Source organism: Liolophura sinensis, chromosome 13 (assembly GCF_032854445.1).
Source record: "Liolophura sinensis isolate JHLJ2023 chromosome 13, CUHK_Ljap_v2, whole genome shotgun sequence".
Classification (NCBI taxonomy): Eukaryota; Metazoa; Mollusca; class Polyplacophora; order Chitonida; family Chitonidae; genus Liolophura; species Liolophura sinensis.
The window spans coordinates 6,026,458-6,039,645 of record NC_088307.1 but is presented as its reverse complement, the minus strand read 5'-3'; the positions used below and the strand labels follow the sequence as shown (position 1 = coordinate 6,039,645).

General features: G+C 38.2%; 1 protein-coding gene across 1 annotated transcript in view; it reads left to right on the top strand.

Annotated features, from left to right (window-relative positions):
• LOC135480239 (golgin subfamily A member 2-like) overlaps positions 1-13,188 on the top strand; it is a 40,781-nt gene that overhangs the window by 6,644 nt on the left and 20,949 nt on the right. The window contains exons 6-14 of the mRNA XM_064760018.1: positions 365-424; positions 2,910-2,990; positions 3,375-3,476; positions 4,037-4,130; positions 4,744-4,850; positions 9,665-9,723; positions 10,238-10,298; positions 11,013-11,093; positions 12,708-12,803. Of these exons, the coding sequence (XP_064616088.1) occupies positions 365-424; positions 2,910-2,990; positions 3,375-3,476; positions 4,037-4,130; positions 4,744-4,850; positions 9,665-9,723; positions 10,238-10,298; positions 11,013-11,093; positions 12,708-12,803 (741 nt within the window). The remainder of the gene's footprint in view (positions 1-364; positions 425-2,909; positions 2,991-3,374; positions 3,477-4,036; positions 4,131-4,743; positions 4,851-9,664; positions 9,724-10,237; positions 10,299-11,012; positions 11,094-12,707; positions 12,804-13,188) is intronic.

Sequence of the window (13,188 nt, the reverse complement as noted above, 5' to 3'; positions counted from 1 at the left end):
ATTTACAATTAAAATTGTTGCCAAGGAAAAAATGTGCCATCGGAAATACCTTCGCCAGTGAATTTAGGTCAGCGTTTTATTAAAGTACCATGTCAAATTTTCTTACCTGTAATTAAGAGAGCTTAGCCCTAGACCAGAGAGGTTACAGCGTATAAAGTCAAGAGGTTTGCCAGGTACTACGTGCCAGAATGGCTAGGTTAAACCCCTACATTGCTGTCTCCTCCTCCCCGTCATATTTCAGCCAACCATTTTGTAAGTGAACAATTTATGGGTATTGCATATTGGAGAAATAAAAGAAATAAAGGCAAATATGAAACATTTATGCTTATTCATTTAATCTGTTATTCTCTTGTTTCCCACACAGTCCTCTGCCTTCATGAACAGTTCTGAAGACCAGGAGACATCTAGTCTCACAGAACTAGAGGTCAGTGATCAAAGTCTTCTTCATGCAATACTTCAGATAGTAATTACATTTACACTCTGTGTACTTTGTGTAAACATTTAAAATTTTTACATAGACTTTGTGGTTTATTTGATTGGTGATTTTTTGCCATACTAAAGTATATTTCACTTATGCGAAAGCAGCCAGCATTATGGTGGGAGGAAAACGGGCAGAGCGCAGGGGAAAACCACGACCATCTGCAGGTTGCTGACAGATCTTCCTACGTACGACCGGTGAGGAAACCAGCATGAGCTGGACTCACAGCGACCGCATTGGTGAAAAGCTACACTTTGTATTTGGTGTGTTTTATTTTATGTGTACACTTTGTGTATTTTTATGTGAAAGTGATTGTTTTAATTCTTATTGTTTTAATTCTTATTGTTTTAGGACAGATATTGGTAGTGCCGATAGCATGCACCTGTACACCAAAACTCTCTATCAGTCTTTCCAGCAAGAAAAGATATGTGTACGTTGTAGATCAGATGGACTAGCCATATTAGAACAGAGAAACTGTATTTTTGTTACATTTTGCATGTATAGTGATTAAAAAGAGTAGACAAGATGTCCTAAAAATTAGAAAAAGTACATTTGAATAGCCAATAGACTGAAGCCCAAAAGTACATGTACATATACACAAATATACTTTTGCATTGGTGTAGCTAACTAATGGTTACACTTTGTGGGCTGGTATTTTTATGTAACACTTTACTGGTGTACATGTATAGTTCTCCAAACCTTCAACATAGAGCTGGCCTTACTGTTGGCATTAGGTGTACTTTTCCGTTACTTTAATCATTTAAATTTTACACTTCAACACAGTGCTGTTGTATTTATTCTCCAGACCCGCAACAGCTGGCCTTACTCTTGGCATTAGGTGGACTTTACACTAGGTTGTGTTTGCGTAACTCTTTACTGGTGTATTCTGTTTCCAGACTCGTAACAGAGAGATGGCCTCAATGTTGGCATTAAGTGTACCTTACACTAGGTGTATGTTTGTGTAACTCTTAGCTGGTGTATTCTGTTTCCAGACTCAGAACAGAGAGGTGGCCTCAATGTTGGCATTAAGTGTACCTTACACTAGGTGTATGTTTGTGTAACTCTTAGCTGGTGTATTCTGTTTTCAGACTCGTAACAGAGAGGTGGCCCTCAATGTTGGCATTAAGTGTACCTTACACTAGGCGTATGTTTGCGTAACTCTTTACTTGTGTATTCTGTTTCCAGACTCGGAACAGAGAGGTGGCCTCAATGTTGGCATTAAGTGTACCTTACACTAGGTGTATGTTTGTGTAACTCTTTACTGGTGTGTTCTGTTTCCAGACTCGGACAGAGAGCTGGCCTCAATGTTGGCATTAAGTGTACCTTACACTAGGCGTATGTTTGCGTAACTCTTTACTGGTGTATTCTGTTTCCAGACTCTTAACAGAGAGGTGGCCTCAGTGTTGGCATTAAATGTACCTTACACTAGGTGTATGTTTGCATAACTCTTTGCTGGTGTATTCTGTTTCCAGACTCGTAACAGTGAGTTGGCCTCAGTGTTGGCATTAAGTGTACCTTACACTAGGTGTATGTTTGCGTAACTCTTTACTGGTGTATTCTGTTTCCAGACTCGGAACAGAGAGGTGGCCGCAGTGTTGGCATTAAGTGTACCTTACACTAGGTGTATGTTTGCATAACTCTTTGCTGGTGTATTCTGTTTCCAGACTCTTAACAGAGAGGTGGCCTCAATGTTGGCATTAAATGTACCTTACACTAGGCGTATGTTTGCGTAACTCTTAGCTGGTGTATTCTGTTTCCAGACTCGTAACAGAGAGCTGGCCTAAGGGTTGGCATTAAATGTACATTACACTAGGTGTATGTTTGCATAACTCTTTGCTGGTGTATTCTGTTTCCAGACTCGGAACAGAGAGGTGGCCTCAATGTTGGCATTAAGTGTTCCTTACACTAGGTGTATGTTTGCATAACTCTTTGCTGGTGTATTCTGTTTCCAGACTCGTAACAGAGAGCTGGCCTAAGTGTTGGCATTAAATGTACATTACACTAGGTTGTGTTTGCGTAACTCTTTACTGGTGTATTCTGTTTCCAGACTCGGAACAGAGAGGTGGCCTCAATGTTTGGCATTAAGTGTACCTTACACTAGGTGTATGTTTGCGTAACTCTTTGCTGGTGTATTCTGTTTCCAGACTCGTAACAGAGAGCTGGCCTAAGTGTTGGCATTAAGTGTACCTTACACTAGGTGTATGTTTGTGTAACTCTTAGATGGTGTATTCTGTTTCCAGACTCGTAACAGAGAGCTGGCCTCAATGTTGGCATTAAGTGTACATTACACTAGGTTGTGTTTGCGTAACTCTTTACTGGTGTATTCTGTTTCCAGACTAGGAACAGAGAGGTGGCCTCAATGTTGGCATTAAGTGTACATTGCACTAGGTGTATGTTTGTGTAACTCTTTACTGGTGTATTCTGTTTCCAGACTCGTAACAGAGAGCTGGCCTCACTGTTGGAGAAACATGCACAGGCCAATGAGCAGCTCAACTCTCAGGTCCAGCAGCTCGTGAGTTGTTTCTGTATCACATACACGCCATAGATACATAAGTTCATACAAAATTATGTCTAAGTGAAATATGTTGGATATTTTTAACAAATGTTGAAAGATTGTTGAAAATAGTATAACCATGTTATTGGTTCGGAGGTCTAATTACATGTAGTGGTTGTAGTCGGATTTGATTCGTTGTGGATTGAAACCACATCAGCAGTGCTCCAGCCATTGAATTACTATGGCAGCGTGGGTATGTCTCCCTTAAACAGAAGCGATAAAAAACATGAAGTTTGGGGTGCGCCGGTAACATATTACTGAGTTAGTTTGTTTATCTTCTAATTTATCTACATGCACAGTCAGTCTGTAGTTATGACAACAATGATAGTGTTGTTGTTTCAGAGATCACATTCCCAGAACCTGCAGGATCAGCTCCTCCAGGAGAGGCATGGATTTGAGGATCGCCTACGAAAAGATCTCGGATCACTCAAGGAACAGCTACAGGTGATATATTCAATAGATTTAGACTGGAAGTTTTTAGAACCTGACTCTGAAATGTTCGCAGGACTTGTCTTCGCCCTGTTCTCTAGTCTGTCAGCTTTTTCTTAAATTGGGGCAATACCGGTATCTTGAAAATGAACTCATCTAAAATCAGCTGAAGTTAGCTGTACACTGTATTAGCGTAATGTAACCGTGTCACATTCTAACTTGGAGAGTGGTGTCCTTCATCATCTTTGAGCTAGAAGCCCCTGTGAGCCCACCTCATGCTGGCTTCCTCTTGGTTTCCCGCGCGTTCTGTCTGGTTTTGTCTCATCATAATGAAATATTCTTGAGTACAGCGTAAAAACAAATAAATAAATAAATTCATACATGTCAGTGATTATAAAGATGTGAAATGAAGTACATGTAGAGTCAGGAAGTATGAAATATTAAGGGACTCTCAGGAAGCCTTTCATTTTGGAGTCAAACTGTACGACCTGACCACAGAAGAAAAAGAGATGTGTTAGTGATGTTACAGGTAAATGAATCTGCCAAAAGGTAACCTTGTGTTGTTCTTTGTTCAGGTTCATATTCAGACCATTGGAATCTTAGTTGCTGAGAAGACAGAGCTACAGTCTCAGCTCAACCAATCAACAAAAGTCTCTGAGCAGCGATTTGGTGAGTTCTACCAATCAGATTGACTTGGCAGTTTGAATATCTGTTTTGTCAAACAAAATTATAAGGTTTGTGCTGTTATTTAGCAAATTTTCTGATACAGTGTTAGTTATCTTCCGTCATTTGAGTAAAGGAATTGAGATGAATGTTTGATTCACCAATCAGATAAAAAATAAAACCTTACTTTCTTAGTTAGAGGTGTGGTGCAAATTTATTATTGTAAATTCACAAAACATGCAATATTTATGCACAGTTTTTAACTAATGATGGTTATGGATTATGTGCTAATTGTAAAGGTAGTTTTGACAGGAAAATGAAAAAAGAAAAAAAGCAAAAGAAACATCTTGGCCCTGTATTCAGGTCATTTGATTTGGGTTTGTATTACCAAAAAAGCAATCATTGCTTCTTGCTTTTATCACATGCTTTCGAGAAAAGCGGGGTCAGCATGTCTGCCAGGCCATGTGTCACACTGTTTTCTTTGCAACTCTAGTCATTTTGATCAAATTTTGTTTGCAGATTCATATGTTGGCCCATCAGATCGAGTTAGTAAAAAAAGGAGTTTTACATGTTCAGCTTCGGATAAAAATTCTCTAAATTAGTTTATTATCTTTTACAGAGGAAATAGAGGAGTTGACGGGTCGATTAAAAGCTTCGCGTCAGAGAGTCGCTGACTTGGAGAGGAACCTGTCCACAACCAGCTCATCAAGCTCACAGAATGAAAAGGTGAGGTCGCCACACAAGGATTGTCTCCCCTGACTAACTTCTTTTATCATAAATAACACCCAGACTAACAGGGAGAAAAAGAAGGTTGGGTGTTATAGTGAATGGGAACATATTGCAAAAAAAAACCCTGCTTTTTAACTAACATGTTATTCTGTTCATAATTGTACGTAGTAGTCTAACTAAAGCTTAGGTCTCTAATTCTTATTATTATTATATATTTATTTTTTTTTTTGTGCGTGTGCTGTTAAAGTGAGCAGCTATTGGAAATATTTATTCCAAACGCAGGCATATCTGTCAGTGAATGCTTGTGTTGCTGACACATTGGGACATCAGGGTTTAAATTCCACCAAATGTTTGAACTGTAAAGACAGACTTTCAGAAGTACATGAAGGCTTTTTAACATGATACTTTTGATTCCAACACTTTAGTTTTTCTGACAATCATACTTCACACAAAAAAGTAAAAAAAAACTGGCCCCATGTAAGGTGGATAATCAGTCCGAATCAAGCAAAATGTGTCTGGTGAAGAAAACTAATATTAGGTGAAATAAAGTATCCAATGAATTGCATTTGGAAATCTCGTAGCAGATCTTAACTCTCGGAAGCAGTTTATTTATTAAATCTGAAATTTGTGAAAAACATTGCAGCAGTATCTGTTTAGTTGTTTGTTGTGTCTCTGTCCAGTTCCGCATGCTGATATACATGGCAGGCTACTTGCATGAGAAGAGAGATAACTGGTTCTAACCTTCTGTGTGTTTTGCATATCATGAGTGAAGGGAGATAACTGTTTCTCTCACCTGTGTTTTGCATATCACAACTGAAGGGTGATAATTGGTTCTCTTCTTCTTTGTGTTTTGCATATCCAAAGTGAAGGGGGATAACTGGTTTTCTCTGCCTGTGTGTTTTGCATATCTGTATTGAAGGGAGATAACTGGTTCTCTCTTTCTGTGTGTCTTACTTATGTGCACCGACCCTCATTAACTTTCCATAAGCAACTATGTTAACGCTTAGTGCTGTAGCTCAGCCCCAAACATTCCATGGCCAGTAAGCTTTGCTGCATGCCTGGCCCAGCCTGTGAGAAAGAAGCCATGAAAGTCTTGACATAGATCGACTGTCAAAATCTGGACCTTTCTATGCCGGCAGCTGGGAGGGGTGCCTAGCAACGCCAAGGGGACGTCACTAACAGCCTAGTCACCACCTGTCTCCTTGTGTCCTCTCGCCCAGAGTTTCAAACTTTCATTATTGAAACTCATGCCTGCCCAAAGCTTAGACAATTTCCATTATTTTGATACCAAGCATGCACCTGTACACCAAAAACTACAGGCTGGCAGCAAAAAAAGACTTTACACCCTAAAATACACAGAATTACATTCGTCCCTCCTGAAAAACGGAAGTTGTAATGGGGGTCTGTGTCCTAATCCAAAGTAAAGGGAGATAACTACCTCTCTCATGTATGTGTTAATTTACATTTACATATCTGCAGTATTTTCTAACTCATCTGTTCATTCCGTCAATCACAAAGTCTGCATGTGTTTTGTCAGATTGCTTACTGTCTGCTCTGTCCCTCATTTCTCACCTGTGTTTATATTGACAGGAAGAGCAGGTAAGAAACTGGTGTAGGTGCTGCACATGTACAAAGGTGATGTTTTGTCGGTATTGCATAAATTTGCAAACATTCAGTTGGGGCTGGCTTAAATTACTACACCTGTTGGGCATAAGTTCATCGACTGCTTTAGAATGAATGTGGCTTAGGCGTGATTACTGTATTTCACCTGAAGTTTCGTAAGTAAAAAAATGTTAAGTCATTAAAGTGATACTTTTAATGCCATTGTATTTCTCAAATAAAAACTCAGTTAGACTTCACAAAGAAGCAGTTAAGTGGCTCTGTAAGGTGGATGAATCAACCAGAATCAACCAGAGTGTGTCACTTGAACTTTAGGTGAGATACATTATCTGTGAGTGAAACAAACTGGTACATGTCTCCTCATTACAAGGCTGTTGCTACAGGATTAGTGTCCAGATTGGTTATTTATTCATAATTAACCACCACTGTTTGTATTGTTAAATTGGGTGTTAAAAAAATCTTGGACAAAAGTACAGTAATCTGTGTAATATGGCACTTAAAATCACTAGTTAATGAAGCTGGGTTTATGAGTTTTTTCCGCCAACGCTTGGTGATGTTTGCTGAATGACGTCATACTAGTCCAACTTTTACGAGCTGTTGGAGCTTCACCATTTAGATCAGTGTTTAAAAAAGTTTCAAGTGTGACAACAAGCATATCGAATTTGTCCGCGAAATGGTCTCCTGTTCTGGATACCTTTGTAATAACGGGTCGTCGAAGAACCCTGGAGTTAGTTTTTTCAAGTTTTCAGACGATTTGCCCCTCTAGAAAGTGTGGATTCATGGCACAAGACGGAAGGGTTTTATGCCCTCTGAACACAGCCAAATCTTTGCTGGGCTGTCAGGAGATGAGGTATGAAATTCTGCCGGGTAACAGCAGGGAGGAAAAATTAGGTTTCACGTATATGTATATAAACTTCGGTGATAGGGCTTGTTGGGTGTAAAACAAAGCAAGAGTCATTAGTTTGATCAGTCTTTGGTATGTTGGTAAAGTGAAAGAAAAGTAAATACAACCACGTTAGGGCAAAAATATTGTTTGTTGATTAACATCACTCATCAAAGGTGCAAAAACAAGTGACATCTATTTGAATGCTGCTCAGGGTAGGTGTTATGTTATCTTAAACAATCTTATGTTTAGTGATGATCCATTCACAGCTGTTTTAATTTCTGATCCAGATTACGAGGATTAGCCACACCGCAGGAAATAGAAGAGAATTAAAGCCACCCTTCATAATACCTGTTTGACATGCTTGAATAATTGTGGCCATAATATAACTTTAAGAAACTTAAACAGTTCTAGAAATTTTTTTTCAGTATTGCTTTGATTAAATGCACAAAAATTAATTCTCACAGACCCGTTTTTGAAGTAAATCCACTTGGGAAGTAGAATGATATTTATTAAGAAGCGGACAAAAGGAAAGAATAGTAAATATTAAATCTGATACACACACGAAATGTAGACCTACAGTGTAGCACAGGAAGAAGCTGTAGCTTACTAGTCTATATTGCCAATATGGTTGGAAATACCTGGACAAACATCAAATTCAACTTCTGAAAACTCGGAATCTCAGTCTGACCAGAGATGTCAGTATCATAAATCGGAACTTCATTGTTGTCAGCTATGCCAACTATGTGTTCAAATTGATACAGCAGTATATTTGCTTCTGTTTAGCTAGAATATCATCTCGAAAATGATATCATTTTGATTCGAAGTACAAGGTTGTATAGGTCAGGTAGACTTGGGTTAGCCATCTACGGTGTCACGCGCTGAGCTTTACTGGGCGGCCAGCTAGAGATTGGCTAGGATAGTAAATCTATAACATGCTGTTAAACAGGCTATAATCTTAATAATTAGGACAAGAGGCTAAATCTGGACACTAATCCTTTACGAGACAGATCTTCCCACTGCTTTATAACTGAGGTGCTTTATATGAAGCCCTTCAGCCACTGATAGTGACATAAGAATGTAGGAATGAGACATGGTGATACTGGATGTTAACTGTAAGCCAAATCCGTGAATAATTACATGATGACCAAGCCTCTGAGTGCAAAGAGGATGTAAAATCTGAAGGTTTTCCTCACTGAAAGGTCTGTAAGTATGTACAGATATGTGAAACAATGACGACTTGGTAAAGAATTTGCTGGACATATTTGTGACCTTGGTGTATTGAAGTGGATGTTGTTGTCATGTGTGTTATAATGAGGGCAAGGGGTAAAATTCTTTAAAAAATAAAAAGAAAAAAATGGCCCCGTGGCTTTGTTCTCACAAAATTCTTGCAAATAGTTATTGTCAACAGTCACGAGAGAAAGGGTAAACGAGATTGTTAAACATATTGCTGGTAAGCTTCTGACAGTGAAGTATAAGCTGGGCTGGTTAAAGAAAGAATAGTATGTAAAGTAGGAAGCTTTCTCTTACTTTAACAGAACTAGTTATTATACTGCACTTAGTATGTAGACGCAAATACGCAAATGAGGCTGGTGTAAATGGGGATTAAAAAGGATTAACTTTAAGAATGGATTATGGACATGATGAATACAGGTAATTTTTAAAGTGCATTCTTTTATTTGATTGATGGAATGGTAGGTAGTATTCGCTGTACAAAACTCTGGTGATTTTTTTTTTTTGAATAACTTTTTTAATAAGTAGTATTGACTCTTAATCTCTCCATCTGGCTATACTGTGATTTGTACAAAGGTAAAGGTTTATTTTTTATTTTATTTTCTGCATGCAGTATGCTCTCAACAGCTGCATACAATATTAAGAACAGGTAACAGGTAATTTTAGTCAGATTATATTGATTACTTGAATCATCAGATTAATTAGTCTGAAAACTAATTTTTTTTTTATTTTGCTTTGTTTTGATATGTTACAATTGTCCATTTGACTGAGTCAGCTGTGACAACATACTTGTACATCATAATAAGATGTGTTTTTGTCATTTTAAACTTGTACACCCATGACTGTTTTCTAATATCATCAGCAGTAGTTTATGTCTACGTTGAAAGCTTATGTATTTATGTAGTCCAGGTGGATTTTCTGTTTCATCAGCTGTTTGTTTGACTTTTGTGACTTCATCCTCATCATTAATGTGGGTACTGTTCTAAAATAACTTGGGGTATATTCTGAGGATTCCGGCGTTAGAATTTTATAGCCCCTTAAATTATGCGGCCATTTCTCTTTTTCCTTACTACAGACAGTTAAGGAACTCAGCAAGGAAGTGGATAACTTGAAGTTAAGCCTTTATAAATCCAAGTAAGTACTCAACAGCTAACTGATTATTATTTCACAAGAACACTTGACATAGTGTTAAGAAAATCTCAAGGTTGGTTGTAAGCTGCTTCAAGTTAAGTCAGGATTTATAGCTTGAGAAAATGGAGTATATTGCACAATGAAGGTTGAATATCATAAATATTTCTTTTTTGACCTCATGGTGCCTGGGAGTGAAATTTTAAAATTGTGATAACAAAAGTGATATCTAAATGAGTGAAATATCACTTTTATCAGTGAAGGAAATTTCATCCTTGCATAAATAATATAATGGTTTCTTCTGCCTGTACTTCTGAAAGCCATGTTTCATGTATATGTATAAGTGAAATATTTTTGAACATGGGGTTAAAGATGAATTAAATAAGTGAATAAATAGATCATTTTTAAAGTATGAGGTATAATCAGACAAAATTAGCATTGGACTAAAAGATAAAGTCTTGATATCATTTTTGAAATGATGTAAGGTTATTATCAAAAAGTTGAGTTCATTTCTTTTCAGCAAATCTCAAGAAGAATTTAAACAAAAAACTTCAGAGTTGAATGAGAAACTACAATCAAAGGTAAGTACAGGACAAAAATGTTTGATTTCATTTCAGATGTTTGTAGTACTAGTGGTTGATAAAATCAAGCCCACTTCAAGACAAAACATGTCTCATTCTGTTTGCAAAAGCAGTTAAAATGGGTGAATATTCAAATTTCAAAATCACACAACATGTTCTGTTAGTAATTTTGCATCTGTGTAACAGGATTTTTAGTCAAAAAATAGTTTATATGCCATTTCACATAGGCATAGTGTATTATTGTGCAATTTTGTTCATCAGAACCGGTTCCCGGGCTAATTAGATTATAATTAATTAGATAATTTTGCATGTACTGTTGTAGCTTTTGGTGAATACATAAATACAGATGTTCCTTTTCTCTGTATCTCCTCTAGAAATAAATAGATGTAGTAATAAAGTCTTGTTGTTTTGTATGTGGAGTTCTAATTTTGGTGGATACATACAGATGATAAAGAGGTAATTAAGTGTCATGCCTCACATTTGTCCGTTTCCGTGGTTACTGTGGCCAATATCAGATGGCCAATTTCCCTGCATATATATCCATAATCACTGTGTACATCTACCGTGTAGATAGACATCATGACTTCCTGGCTTAGCTGCAACTTCAGTTGTTGTGCACTTGCGGTTATTTCGCGGATGCCTCATTGCGACACTTATGAAAGCTCGCCACTTTCTGTATTTCCCATATCAACCACATTGTGAATATCTATCCAGGTTTCAGAATGTTCAGCTTTAGAAAAAAATGTTTTGGAACTGAAGAAGAAATTGGAAATGGTGGAAATTTATACAAATCAGGTGAGTTTACTTCATTGTGAAGATATCATTTAATGTGATGAAAATTGTTGTGGGTTTCCCCCGGGCTCTGCCAGGTTTCCTCACACCTTAATGCTGGTCGTCAATGTGTTCTCGAATTCGGAGTAAAACATTTATTAAGTTAACAGCATAAATAAATCAAGCATTATCAATTGTATAATAACTATTACTTGCACGTATTGACAATTGACTGAGAACATGTACATGTTGTGTTTTGTGTTGACATTTGAGCAGCCAGACTGAGAACGTACGTGTTGTGTTTTGTGTTGACAGTTGAGTAGCCAGACTGAGAACATGTACATGTTGTGTTTTGTGTTGACAGTTGAGCAGCCAGACTGAGAACATGTACATGTTGTGTTTTGTGTTGACAGTTGAACAGCCAGACTGAGAACATGTACATGATGTGTTTTGTGTTGACAGTTGAACATCCAGATTGAGAACATGTACGTGTTGTGTGTTGTGTTGACAGTTGAACTGCCAGACTGAGAACATGTATGTGTTGTGTTTTGTGTTGACAGTTGAACAGCCAGACTGAGAACATGTACATGTTGTGTTTTGTGTTGACAGTTGAACATCCAGATTGAGAACATGTACGTGTTGTGTTTTGTGTTGACAGTTGAGTAGCCAGACTGAGAACATGTACGTGTTGTGTTTTGTGTTGACAGTTGAGCAGCCAGACTGAGAACATGTACATGTTGTGTTTTGTGTTGACAGTTGAACAGCCAGACTGAGAACATGTACATGTTGTGTTTTGTGTTGACAGTTGAACAGCCAGACTGAGAACATGTACATGTTGTGTTTTGTGTTGACAGTTGAACAGCCAGACTGAGAACATGTACATGTTGTGTTTTGTGTTGACAGTTCAACATCCAGATTGAGAACATGTACGTGTTGTGTTTTGTGTTGACAGTTGAGTAGCCAGACTGAGAACATGTACGTGTTGTGTTTTGTGTTGACAGTTGAGCAGCCAGACTGAGAACATGTACATGTTGTGTTTTGTGTTGACAGTTGAACAGCCAGACTGAGAACATGTACGTGTTGTGTTTTGTGTTGACAGTTGAACATCCAGATTGAGAACATGTACGTGTTGTGTGTTGTGTTGACAGTTGAACTGCCAGACTGAGAACATGTATGTGTTGTGTGATGTGTTGACAGTTGAACAGCCAGACTGAGAACATGTACGTGTTGTGTTTTGTGTTGACAGTTGAGCAGCCAGACTGAGAACATGTACATGTTGTGTTTTGTGTTGACAGTTGAACTGCCAGACTGAGAACATGTACGTGTTGTGTTTTATGTTGACAGTTGAGCAGCCAGATTGAGAACATGTACATGTTGTGTTTTGTGTTGACAGTTGAGCAGCCAGACTGAGAACATGTACGTGTTGTGTTTTGTGTTGACAGTTGAACAGCCCGACTGAGAACATGTACATGTTGTGTTTTGTGTTGACAGTTGAGCAGCCAGACTGAGAACAGGTGTATGTTGTGTGTTGCCTTGACAATTGAGTAACCAGACTGAGAACATGTTCGTGTTGTGTTTTGTGTTGACAGTTGAGCAGCCAGACTGAGAACATGTACGTGTTATGTTTTGTGTTGACAGTTGAACAACCAGACTGAGAACAAGAGCCAGGAGTCATTACAGATTGTGGAACAACTACAACATGAGCGGGATGAACTTACAAAGAAAGTCTCCCAGGTATGACTTTTTAGAAGGGTTGCCACGATATGGCTTCAATATTGCTTATAAAAATAGCGTTAACTCATAATCATTGAATCCTACATGGGGACCGTATCCATGGGGACTGTATCCAGCCACTGTCTGAGGGCTAGGCGTGGCAGCGATATTGTGCCCATGATGGCAACACAACGGGTGTAAAACGCTGGTGTCTTACAATGGCAGTCTGCTGTGAAAATCGGCTAAAATGGCTCAAAGTGAAAATAGTTCCAGTCTGTCTGCAGGAACAACATGTCGATAGGCTTTGTTGTGGCAAGTACATTTCAGGATGGACGTCCGCTTGCAATATTGATGAACAGGCTAAATATCTGTGTTGTGCTTCAGCCAGTGTTGTTTTTCCTCAGAT